Genomic DNA, 12,630 nt, shown 5'->3' with positions numbered 1-12,630 from the left:
AGTGACTGATTTATAGCCACTATCATATCTATTCAACGAGCCAATCCTCCACCTCGATCCCCAAACTCCGTCCTACACCCCTAATCACCTCCCAACCAACACCGACCCTCCACCTGCCACCCCGATCCATCATGTCGCTCCCCGACGCCGCCGCGCCGCCGCCACCCACACGCAACAGCAGCCGCAGACTGGCCAGGGTCGCGATCGCCATGCCGACATCGCCGTCCACGACGCTGTTGTTGTTATTAACCAGCCCCTCGCTGCCCTTCTGGTGGTCCGCGATCCACTCCCGGCGCACGGCGGCATAGATGGCGACCATGCGCTCCAGCACGAAGACGCCGGGGCCCAGCAGCTTGCGCGCGATCTTGCGGTGCTTGGGCCGCGGGCCGCGGCGACCGCCACTCAGAGTCGAGGTGACGCCGCCGCCGCGGCGGCGGCGGCCGTGGTGCCAGGTGCTGAAGACGGTCTGGTCGTGGCGGGGGGCGTTGTGGGAGGCGAGGTAGGCGGACAGCAGTAGGAGCTTGGCGGTCGAGGGGAGGAGGTTGGAGAGGTCGGTCGTTGTCTTGGTCAAGGGTTTGGACGGTTTGGGTTTCGTGGGCGTGGTGGCGGCGCTGCCGGGTTGGGAGCGGAGGCCGTTGGATAATAGTGGTGGTGGTTGCTGTTGGTCGGCGGCGGCGGCGGTGACGATGGGGGGGCGCGAGGACGGATTCATCTTGCAGGTAGGCGCGCGCGGCGATGAGGAGCTTGGAGAATTCGCGGGCTTTGTGCGTGCCGGCGGCGATGGGCGCGGTGAAGCGCGGCCAGAGGGCTTGGCAGGCTTGTTGAAGGCGCGGGAGGGTGCGCGAGGCGGGCTTGGCGAGGGAGTCGTGGACTGCGGCTATGAAGCGGGCGTAGAGATCGAGGGCCTCCTGGTCGGTGGTGTTGGGGAGCGACGGGGGCGTCGAGGTCGTCGACAGGATCGTCGTGTACTGCGCTTTCGTGTAGGGCGGGAAGTAGAGGTTCGGAGTCGAGGGTGTTCGCAGCAGGGCTGGGAAGGGGGCGGTGAGGATGAAGATTGTGGTTAGGTTTGGTATCTATAGTCGAGTGTATGGTGGTTAGGATGATTCTGACGAGAAGGAATACCGTTAACATTATGGGAGACGTACGATTTCAGACAGACGCGCCAAAGCCGGTAGCAGCGTATGCGGTGCCTCCTTCTGGCGGTCAATGGCATCAAAGACCAGCACGAACCTCCAACCCTTGCCTCGCTCGACATACTTGAGCATCTTGCTCAGCTCGACCGTCAGTGCGGCCAGCGTCTCGCAGCGCCCCGCCGGGTTGGGCCATTGCAGCGCGTGGGCGACGGCGGCAGTGGTGCGCTCGAAGAGGTGGCGGGCCGTGACGCACTCGGGCGACTTGACGATGGCGTAGCTGAGGGTGGTCTCGACCTCGTCGTCGCTGCCGAGCGCGGCCAGGAGCGACGCGGTGATGGCGCTCTTGCCGGTCGCCTCGGTGCCGTGGATGATGAGGTTGCGGCAGGGCGCGGCGAGCGGGTAGACGAGGGTCGCGAGGGTGCGGATCTGGGGCTCGCGGCACGGGTAGGTCGAGAGGAGCGTGGCGAGCAGCTCGTCAGGGAGCTGGAAGAGCGAGCCCATCGTGCGTGTGAGTGTGTGTGCAGATGTGGCGGAGGCTACTATTTACATCGGCCGTCGCCGTTGGCTGTAACAAAAATACGAACACACGTGAAGTCAACCTCAGCTCACTTGCTTACTACACGTGTTGCTGTAGTCATCCGTAGTAGACCTCAGAATAGCTAACAGTGAGCAACCGTTTCTCGGGGACTATATTATGTAATGTAGGTAGGTTGCCCGGAGTGAGGGTCAATGGATTGACGATCAACACGGCTGTCATCCTTCCAGTCAACAACAATATATTCGATTAGGATGTACTAGGCCGAGCTGACTGATGGCGCCCCAAAATGCCCAAAATCCAGCCCCTAGCCGAGCCGCTGGGGCCAGTTTAGCAGGCTAGCTTAGGAAGGTACAGCGTCTCACGTCGCACGGCCAACTCCTTCAGAGGCACCACTGTTCTGCCCCAAGCACCCCGAAATAACTAAAGCGGGTCTATTTCGGTGCTTTCAGCGACAGTCAGATTCGCCAAGACAGCCTGCCTGCGACGCCCGCGACCAGCGTCCAATGGCTGACCCGGGCAGCTGGAAGGACCTGCAAAAGAACCAAGTGCTGACGTCGCCGACTTGTTGGATCCCTGGATCGCATGTTTTGTTACACCTGTTCGTTACGAGGGCGGCGCGGGCTGTGCAATACCTTATTATTACCTTATCTACGCCTCATTTCCACGGCCACCACCACCTCCATCTCCTCATGTGCCTCTCTGCTTGCGACTTTCAGGGTCCCAGTCCAGTCCTTCCCGGGAACCCGAACGCTCCCAACGACCCGACCCTGAGCGAGAGCTGAGATCGCGATCGTCTTTTGGCTTCATTCCCTCCCTTCCCTCTTAACTTAAGCGGATGCGAATGCGGAGTTGCTATGGACGTTCACTTATAGTCCTGCGCTGACTCATCTTATTCTTATTACTACCGCCTTGATTTTGTGGAACGGCAGTCCCATTGCCAGCATGTCGGCCAATATGCATCTAGATCTGGACTTTAGCTTAGATTTCGAGGCCATTCCTGCAGATGATGTTGATCTCTTATCGCTCGATCATCGTCCTGAGCGGGCCATCTCCGAGATCCCGTCCGACGGGAATGGCACGCTCCTCGATCGCCCGTATCACCCTAAACGGCCCCATAAGAAATCCCGCGCCGGCTGCAAGCAATGTAAAACCAGAAAAGTAAAGGTAAGCCAGCCTCCAGCTAAACCCCCCATCCATCCGAGGTCGACACCGGTTGCGAGTGGGAGGAAGGAGCTTACACCAGACCTCCAGTGCGATGAAGCGAGGCCCTCATGTCGCTCTTGCACCTTGCGGCGGGAGACGTGTGTCTATCCTGCCACCTGCAACCCCCCGCCCTCCACGGCAGTAGTGCCGCGGAGTAGGGCACGCACAGTCTCCTCGGCCAGGCCTTCGCGGGGGTCCTCACCTGCCACGACCATCAGGAAGGAATTAGCAAACACTACCATCGTGTCGGAGCCGATGTTCCGGCCCCAGGCCATGGCAGACGAAACCGATATGAAAATGCTCTGGTTCTATACGTTAGAGACATACGCATCGTTCGCTACCGAGGGCGGCCGCTCCGCAGCCGTGGATCACTGCTTGCGTGTCAAGGTCGTCGAGCATGCCTTCGCATCTCCATTCCTTATGCAATGCCTGATGGGTCTCTCGGCGTTGCAGCTCAAGGGGCTCGGGGAAGAGATCGATCCGTCAAAGGCGGTTGGGTACCGGGCCAGGGCTTTTGAGGGTTACCGCGCGGCGATAGAGGCCGCCAATCCCAAGGACTTCCCTGCGCTGTTGGCAAGTTCTCTCATGATGTGCGCCTTGAGCACGCAAATGTTTCGGGAGGCCAACTCCAAGTTCCTTTACATCGTGGACTGGATGCAGCTGTGGCGCGGTATCGGACTGATAGTCGAGATCATCAGCCCGAAATCCATCGAGGAATCCGGCCTCGCGATACTCTTCTATAGGCCTCCGATGGACCTCGAGAAGAGCTTCAGACACATCCCCAATAATCTTCTCTTCATGGTGAGCTCCATCAAGCCAGGAGACGATGACTACGAACATCAGCAGATATACTACGAAGTCCTCCGCTACCTGGGGTCCCTCTACATGGAGCTTGAGAATGGGTTCGGCCCCGTTCTTGACCTGCGTGTAATCACATTCCTTACTTTCATGCCGAGGCCCTTGATCCCGCTGGCCCAAGAGCATCGACCGCGAGTGCTCGTCATTCTGGCCCATTATCTATGCTTTGCCAAGCTCAACACCAACGTCTGGTGGATGCAAGGCATCGCAGACCCACAGCTAAAGGAGATTTGCGACTTCGTTGGCGAGTCGTGGTCCCATCTCCTCCGAGTGCCACACAAGGTCATGGGGTTAACCGAAAAGCTTGACATCGCGAGAGTTCTATTGAACAATGACAATTGGACGCCGCCAGATATCGACCTGTACGACGAGCACCGAGACCCTAGGACCACGGATCTGAAATTCCGCGACAGGCAGGGGCGTGAACCAACGATCGTCGATGGCCAGTTCAAAATCAAGGCCGAAAGGCCGTCCCCGACTTGGAACTTCCCGGGAGATACCGATGCGTCTGGGGAAGAGGCTGTCGGGACGCCAGATTCTGAGCGGATCCGCGAGCTCATTGGCGAGGAGACGTTTGGGATCGGGCACCCTCTCAACCCGAGTAGCAGGCCTTCGTCCGTGCCCATCTCACCAGCGACGTCCTCCACCGAATCGCCTGCAAATTCTTCGAATTCTGCACAGAGTTGATCCGGCACAGCATCATTTGACCCGATGTTACCGAGGGCCTCGGCGGCTGTCCAGTCCGGAGCAATATGAGACGCAATGACGTGCCAGAGGCTTCGGCCTTCAGCGGCACGCCAAGCGCCACTTTGCCAAAGCCACCCCAGTGGTTTATACCACGCTTGAAACAAAGTGTTCGGGCTTGGACGTGGGCGCCGATGTGAGCTACATTTGGCGCAACTTGCCGAGTAGGCAAAGTCGAAAGCCGACTGCGAAATGCTTATGGGAGTCTACACCATCTATATGGGTTGACATACGGAAACTTACATAATCTGGGCAGCTGAACTGCGCGTGTGGGTATCCAAATGGGATATCGACAATACATTCCAGGAACGCTAGAAGCTCAGAGGAATGCGTTACCAGAGAAGGAGGGCGGGGTACAAAAGGACTGGGTCAAGTAAAAGGGGCATATTTCCGTCAAAGGTCGAGAAATCACTGTTCGGACGGGGCATCTCTACGGCGCATAGGTTTTAGCCACTTTAACACTCGTCTGTTCTCACGAGTATGGCCGACTGTGCACAGTCTGGTCAGGCAGCCAAGTGACTTGGCTTTAGCTGTAAAACAAATACAATTCATTTCTGTGTCGATGACCTTACAATTGCCACATGAAGCACAAGTCACTCAAGCATATTTTGCGTTGTAAGATGTCTTTGGTAATGCCTAGTAACGGTCATTGCTGGATTGCAACATCCCCCATCTGCTGGACACTGAGATGTGGACGGTGCCTGGCCGTCAGCCTCCATAATAAATCGAGGGAGCAATTATATGATATGTATAATTGATGAGGGTAGAACCAAGATGTCGCCTGGTCGAGAGAAAGGGGGGTTTAGTTGGCTGGTGGTGATGGTGGTGGTATATAAGAGCCTCGAAACAAGAAATAGGAAAAAAAAAAAACCCCCCCAGAAAGTGCCCGCAGAGGGAGTTGAACCCTCTTGCCTTTAAGTATAATAGGATAATGATACTAACCGCTAGGATACACCGGTCCGGGCAAGGGAATAAGGTATCATTACGATATTTAACGCTTGAGAAGGGGGAAGTGGTGCTTGATCGGGCTGTGGTGATGTTCCGGGTGGGTGTGGATGAACTCAAATGACTTATATGCTCAAACTGCCTCAATATATACCGTATGGCATCGGGCACCGGGTAAGGCATGTGAGAAGTACTCAGAAATGCTCTACATTCACACGATACAGTCCATAGCCTTCAAGCGCCTTGTTCGTACCTCGTCCGGAAGGCTCTGGCGACGTTGAGGTTCGATGCGGCTCTTGCCCAAGCTTGGTTTCCACTCGGTTTACAGCCGCCTAGTAATAAGAAGATAACCCTGAGCCTTGCTCCTCAATCTCAATTTCGATGCTATTATTCTGGTGAACTTGTTCGTGGTCAAGTCGGTCTGCCGAGGTCTTGTTTATATCGCCCGCCTGGTGAGTATTGGATACACACTCGCTGATTTCTTGAGTGGTTTCTATCTCCGCCAGTCAATTATCTACCCTCAGCTTTTATGATCTGTATTTGATGTGTTCTCAGCGATCCGGATGCTCCATGGGCTGTGATTCTCCTTTGAAGGGTCCGAAGTCTAAGCCGGACGTATGGTCTAGGATCACTTGCTACGCACGGGATTGCAGAAGTTTTCCAACCTGACCAACATTCACCCTTCTGAGTGGTTATTACGTCCAATCAGAGCAGCAAGAGGATCTTGCTGAGCCTGCAAGATATCCGGTGCCCATTGGTTCAGCTCGCGTATAGGCTAGTCCACTGCTTCTTTGTCACTCCAGGAGCCACCGGACTTGGTCTGTGGCCTCTGCTAACTACATCATGTTGCTATCTTGTCCTGAGACGGCAGTAGTGGGCGCTACAGGGCGATTTCAAGGCGGAAGTATGGCGAATTCTCATACGGCGACACATGTGTGTGCAAAGGTCCCTTGGCGGGTGGCCTACAGCCAAAAGCATGAGACTTCGAGTCCATCAGTCTGAGTCGGATGTTAGTTTTTCAATAGACATTGCTTCTTAGGAAATATTTCACTGTTGGTCGGCACATATTGGCCGAATGTGTCGTTCTTTCCAGATGCATTCCTGACACCCAGCGCAACATCCTCATTTCGTCCGGGCTTATCTGGCCGTGGAACATCAGCTACAATCGCCTTGGGAGATTTGCTATATCAATCAAGAGATACAGTAAGGGTGGCCTTGATTGTCGTGCCTGAAGCGACCTGGTGTTTGGTAGAACCCAGGAGCGACTGAGAGAGTCAGCCATACGGAGGCTTCTCGTGCTCAATCAGTCGAAGACGCAGCATGATCATAGTGATATAACGGTCTGGGCAATAATGGAGTAGTTTACTCTTATATTTCCCCTTGGTTTGCTACTTTTCTCCAACAATACAACCCGCCACGCAGCCATGTCTCTACACCAGGGCCAACTGGATACGACATTATCTACTAATCATTGAGCATGACTAAACAGGATGTACATGCTTCATTGGAGGCTTCACCATGCACGGTTCTTTTGTACATCATGTTCTAAGTCAAAGCCCATACCAAGTATGTGATCGTTATCGGGGAGATCGCACATGCTGGTTGAGCCATTCCTCCACAACCCAAGCGCTCTCCACATTGCACTGGAGGACGTCGTAAGCAAGACCAGCCTGTTCTTGGAGGAACTTCTTGAACTCTGGATGTAGCACAAGCTGTTCGGCGAAAACGGTGGTCAGTCGAGAGACCACAGATCTGAGTATGTGACCCTTGGTTGTGTTGCAGTATATGAGCTGAATCATGGGTACAAGGTCGGGAATCCGCCGCCAGATCATTGGAAACTTGGCGAGCGTTCTGTGAATCCTGTCAAGGCTGATAGTTTTCAAGGCATCAATCTTGAAACGATCACCCAGCATGTAGAGTTTGGTGTGTTGCAACAAGACTTCAGTAGTGTCTTCGTTCTCCTTTATTGTTGGTATATAAGTACCGTATGCTTCGAATTCGCTGGCCTTCAAGTCATAGTAGTTTTCGTGAAGATATTCGCACACAACATGTTGGAAGCCGACATACTTGCGGCAGGGGCCAGTTTGGCAGTTCTCGCGGGCGCAGAAGGAACACTCCGTAGGAGAATCGCCGCAATAATCGTGTGCTGACATGTTCTGGTCATCGAAGCAGGTACTTTTGGCATTCTCTCCATGAATTCTCACAGCTTGCAGCCCATCTCGAGCCAGGTTAGGGTGGTGTTCCTCTTCTGGGCTTGTGTCGACTTGATGCTCGGGGATGAAGTAATCGCCCGTGTATGCAAACTCGCAGAGACTGGCGAATATACCTTCCTCTGCACCGTCGAGCACGCAAGCCTCCGTCGCCTCGGTGCTGCTCATCATAGCGCCGGTCATGGGTGACAAGTTCGTAAAGGCTGTTCTGTGGACGATGTATTCTATGCGGCTGGGACCGATGAGAAATTTGCATGTCCCCGACTTCAGCATGCTGGCAGAGCATTAGCCAAAAATCCCTGATTGTATGTACAGATGCGGTTACCTTGGATCGAAAGTCGGTTCGGTAACGACATTCCAAATATTCTGGGCCATGATCGTAGTGGACTCGTGCTGGTCGGATGGTCCCAGTCAATTCGAATGATGCCGTATTTTTCTCGAGGAGTATGCCCAAAAGAGACCAAGAATCGTTAATTCGTGTTTCGAGAAGATGTAGTCAATAGTTTGGGTTAATCTGGTCCAAGTAGGTAAGTACTTGGGAGGATGCTGTTTGGAGAGAGATGGATGGGGGAGTTGGGTTGGGGTTGTGGTTGTAAGCTTTGGTGATCCACCGAGTGATGAAAACATGTAGTGATTTGTGTCAAGGAGGAGTATCTAAAATGTTCCATGTGCAATTTATCAAACTCGTCTTTGCAATATGGTTTACGTGGTTGTAATGGTAGACGTCCCCTCTACGGAGTTCTTAGTGATTGATGGGTTACTCCCGCAATATCGAACATAGCCAGGTACTTACCAAGCCGTTTTTACCGTCTCTTGACCAGAGATGCAAACGAAATGCTTCTTTAAAACTTGCAATGAATTGTTTAAGACATTGATGGGATAGCTAGCAGCCATTGGCAATCACAGCGGCAATAGCACGTCGTTCCAAAACATGCGGATATTGTCATCGTGAACTCGACTGCAATATCTTGCCGGTGTAAGAGCGCCAGCCTTAGGCCTTGCTCCAATGGTTTTATACATGTTCACTGCGAACTCACATCATTATGGTCAATGTAGCATAGGGATACTTGAGATAGGATAATAGCCAAGGGGCAAGATATCACGATCTTGGACCTGCGTCAGGCAGAGCGAGAAAATGACCTCCGAAATGCAGATACTGGCAGCTCTGTGAGGTAGCCAGACCTCCCAAATGCACATTTGATATCCAATAGTTGCATTCTTGGAAAACTACATGTACAATGCAAAACCCTACAGGCTTAACATCGATCAAGAAAAGGGGGTGTTCAGGCAGGAGGTAAGCATCCACTATGTTCACAGTGAATTTACTGGATAGGTACATCAAAGTTCTGGCCAACTGGTCTCAGCTGGCAGCAAAATTGTCGCAGGTCCCGGTCGCGACCGCCCTAGGGAGACAGCTTAAGCTTAAAAGTGGAGTGATCTCAGATGAATCGCATTCTCGAGGGACTCGATGGTATTTCTGCCATCTGTCGCAATCAAGTAATTGCTTTCTTTTGCCAGCTCAGCGACGCGACATCACCAGTGGCACCTTCTGCCGACTCTGTGAGTTCCTCTAGTGGTTTTGACAGACCACGGCAAGACACGCAAAGACGTAATCGCAGCCGGGGAGATTGCGCACCTGCCTTGAACAGATAACAGGAACTTGGGAATTTTGGCCGGTTGACCATCCTGAAAACGAAAAAACCCCATTTTTTGTCATCCATCAAATCATTCACCTTTCGTCCATCCTCCCAGCCCAGCCACTTTCCCTTCCCACCCATACCCATCCATTCAAACTCTGCCATAATCTCTGACGCGTTTGTGCGTCCCGTACAAACCAAACATCGCCGCTGCCTTCTTGTCTGGCATTACACAGACACGAGCGGGAAAGAGGGAAAGACAGACTCAGACAGGACTGACAGACACGCCCGCCCTCTGATTTCTTGATCGCTGATTCATCCTTGATCAAGCAATCGAACAACACAGGAGAGAAAAGCCAGTCAATCTAATTTCTGATTCCATACACTCGCAAAGCAACCCTTCACACTCATCTCGGTTTACTCATCCTCCACCCGCCAATTCTGTCGCATAAGTTGACTGGTTGACTGCTGTCCTTGACTGCCTGCTCCTGTGCAACTTGCAAAAAAGCCTTTGTTCTGCACCACCCGCATCTGTCTTAAGCTGCCGCGCTGCGACTTGCATACTCTCCACTGTTGAAAGAAAACAAGAGTTTGAACTTGGTCTGCTGTCTCTTTGTCTGCTGCTTGACGTACTTGACGCACTTGACACCCCATTGTCAATCCCGGCACTTTGTTCCCTCGATCGTCTCTGCGCAACTGCTCTCTTGCTCGAAAATACTGCAATAATGGCCGATCCATCCAAGAACATCGAGTCGATTCTGGCTGCTCTAGGTTCGCAACCCCCTCTCTCCCTATCTCCCAAGTAATGCAAGCCCAATCAATGACTGACCATGTTCCTCGCCGTGTACAGCCCAGCAACGCCCTGCGACAACACCGAATCCGAACCCGGTCCAAATGCCCCATCCGAACGCCCCGTATCAGCAGGCGCCGACACCCAATGCCTACCCCCTTCGATGCCGCCTGGTGTTCAGGCCCCTCCTTATGCCGGAGGAGCATACCCTCTCCCCCCAACCCTCGGCCAGTGGAAGCTTTGACTTGAGTGCTATCAAACCCGTCAATTCGGGGACTGTCAGTATTGCGGATGCTATCGCCCAGGCCAAAGCTTTTGCGACAGAGAAGGGCATCTCATATGACCACTCGCGGGCTCCTTCTGCCTCATACCAGTCGCATGACCCTCGTGCACATTATAGATCGCGCTCTCGCTCGCCGCCTGCACGTCGTGATGCCTATCGTGACAACCTCAACCCGTACAGAGATGAACGTCGTGATGAACACCGTGGCGCCTCTCGTGAATATGGTCGCGATCGCTCCATGTCTCCTGGCCCTAGAGGCCACTTCTCGCCCCGTGGCAACAATAGCCGTGACCGGGGTGGTGGTGATGATGACACCGAAACTATTCAGATTGAGTCTAGTTTAGTTGGCCTCATCATTGGCAGACAAGGCGAGAACCTGCGACGTGTCGAGTCCGAGACCGGATGCCGCGTACAATTCATTACTGGTCCTGATAACCAAGGCCCTTATCGCCAGTGCAGAATCAGCGGCCCTCAACCCAGGCGTGCCGAAGCCAAGGCGGCCATTGATAGAATCATTGAAGACTCGGGTATGGGTGCCATTGCTCGAGCTGGACTCGACAAGGGTCGTGGCGGTGGTGCTGCCGCTGCCCACGCCCCCGTGCCTGGTACGCTGCGTGAGGGTGAGGACTGCATGCAAATCATGGTGCCTGACCGTACTGTTGGCCTGATCATTGGTCGTGGTGGCGAAACTATTAGAGACCTGCAAGAACGAAGTGGGTGCCACATTAACATTGTGGGTGAGAACAAGAGTGTCAACGGCCTGCGACCTGTCAACCTGATTGGTTCTCGTGAAGCTGCTGCTCAAGCCAAGGAGCACATCATGGAGATTGTCGACAGTGACAGCAGGAATGTCAATGGAGGCGGCAAGCAGGACCGACCCCTCGTAATGATCACGGTCGTGATAATGGTCCCCCTCCATGGGCGGTGGTATGGGCGGCGGCATGGGTGGCGGCGGCGGCGGTGATAAGATCAATGACTCAATTTACGTCCCCTCCGAAGCTGTGGGTATGATCATCGGCAAGGGTGGTGAGACTATCCGTGAGATGCAGTCCCAGACGGGCTGTAAGATAAACGTCTCCCAGTCTTCTGGTCCTGGCGAGGTCGAGCGTGAGATTGGCCTCGTGGGATCCCGCGATGCTATCAGCAGAGCCAAGTTGGCTATCGAAGACAAGGTGGAAGCAGTGGTGAGTAACATATCCCCCCATCCATTAAGCATCGGACTCCCTTCTAACCTCTGATGACAGCGACAAAAGAACAGTGGTGGCGGTGGTCGCGGTGGAGGCCGTGGTCCTCGTCGCGATTATGATAACCCTAACTACTCCCAGTCGGGATCCAACAGCGCTCCTGGCCCATCTGGCGGTGCTTCTGCTGGCCAGCCTCCTGCTGCTGCCAATGGTGCCGACCCATATGCTGCCTGTAAGTCTCCTACTTCTTATGTTGCACCTTGGAACTCGACTAATTCATTAAAAGATGGTGGTTACCAAGCTTATCTTGCCCTCTGGTACCAAGCACTTGCCCAGCAGCAACAGAATGGGCAAGGTGAGGCACCAAAGCCGTAAAGCTGTCAACCTGGCATTCATCCGATCCCGGCTATCCCACAGGAAGTCGCCCCTGCTTAGCATGATGCTGCTCTAACCGCCGCAGCTCAGCCGAGCCTTAATTTTTCTCACGGTTGTAAAAAACGATATCTATCGACGAATGGACGCTATATCAGGGAGCGTTTGGTTTATACGGGTGTCTCTGTACACTACATCTACGCTTCTACAGATACCCCCAAGAGCTAGTGTTTGGGCAGGATGTTGTCGCATCTGCCACGCTCTTTATATGATTGATTGCTGAAGAGGGAGGAGTCGTGGTCATGTGAACTCGATTTTGAGTTGGTCGCTGATTCTTATTTCTTCTCATTCTCTGCAGTTGACTGGGGCATCTTGAGCTTGTGGCTCGGATACTTCATTGAATATCTATCATGCGGTATCATGGCCATGGCCGCTCTATAACTTTTGACGAAAACGAATTTTGCCAAGTCTGTTCCTCTTTTAGCGAGGCAGTCGAAACGAAGGGCCACGTCCTCAGGAACGGTGTTCAGAAGGGCGTGAGCATGGGGTTTGCGAACAAAATCGACTTACTCTACTGTTTAATGAGGCCTTGATTCCTAGGGAAGGGAGGGACGAGGAGGTTTGGGGATAAACAAAAAAGCTAATTGAATTTGGTTGTTTTCTGATGACATTCCGTTCCGTACGCAAGTGATTGCACATGCACACGCTCGTAAATGCACTGTTAGATTTCCAG

At 53.5% G+C, this 12,630-nt stretch overlaps 4 protein-coding genes across 4 annotated transcripts; 2 read left to right on the top strand and 2 right to left on the bottom strand.

The window, feature by feature from the left end:
• Positions 1–28: 28 nt before the first annotated feature.
• PG986_008945 (uncharacterized protein) lies at positions 29–1,634 on the bottom strand (the record flags this gene model as incomplete). The annotated part of the gene is made up of 3 exons (XM_066845167.1): positions 29–658; positions 705–1,073; positions 1,146–1,634. 3 exons carry the CDS (start codon positions 1,632–1,634, stop codon positions 29–31), a joined length of 1,488 nt encoding a protein of 495 aa, XP_066697565.1.
• Positions 1,635–2,613: 979 nt separating this feature from the next.
• On the top strand, positions 2,614–4,419 carry PG986_008944 (sterol uptake control protein 2; the record flags this gene model as incomplete). The annotated part of the gene is made up of 1 exon (XM_066845166.1): positions 2,614–4,419. One exon carries the CDS (start codon positions 2,614–2,616, stop codon positions 4,417–4,419), a length of 1,806 nt encoding a protein of 601 aa, XP_066697564.1.
• A 2,579-nt stretch (positions 4,420–6,998) lies between these two features.
• PG986_008943 (uncharacterized protein) lies at positions 6,999–7,904 on the bottom strand (the record flags this gene model as incomplete). Its single annotated transcript, XM_066845165.1, has 1 exon — positions 6,999–7,904. The coding sequence occupies one exon, from the start codon at positions 7,902–7,904 to the stop codon at positions 6,999–7,001; it is 906 nt and encodes a 301-aa protein (XP_066697563.1).
• A 2,089-nt stretch (positions 7,905–9,993) lies between these two features.
• On the top strand, positions 9,994–11,900 carry PG986_008942 (uncharacterized protein; the record flags this gene model as incomplete). Its single annotated transcript, XM_066845164.1, has 5 exons — positions 9,994–10,039; positions 10,119–11,224; positions 11,310–11,525; positions 11,586–11,757; positions 11,812–11,900. The coding sequence occupies 5 exons, from the start codon at positions 9,994–9,996 to the stop codon at positions 11,898–11,900; spliced, it is 1,629 nt and encodes a 542-aa protein (XP_066697562.1).
• Between the last annotated feature and the right edge of the window lie 730 nt (positions 11,901–12,630).

Source organism: Apiospora aurea (genome assembly GCF_038362705.1).
Source record: "Apiospora aurea strain CBS 24483 chromosome Unknown utg000006l_segment0_segment0, whole genome shotgun sequence".
Lineage (NCBI taxonomy): Eukaryota > Fungi > Ascomycota > Sordariomycetes > Amphisphaeriales > Apiosporaceae > Apiospora > Apiospora aurea.
Note: the sequence above shows the minus strand (reverse complement) of the source record. Positions and strands in the feature narration are given on the sequence as shown.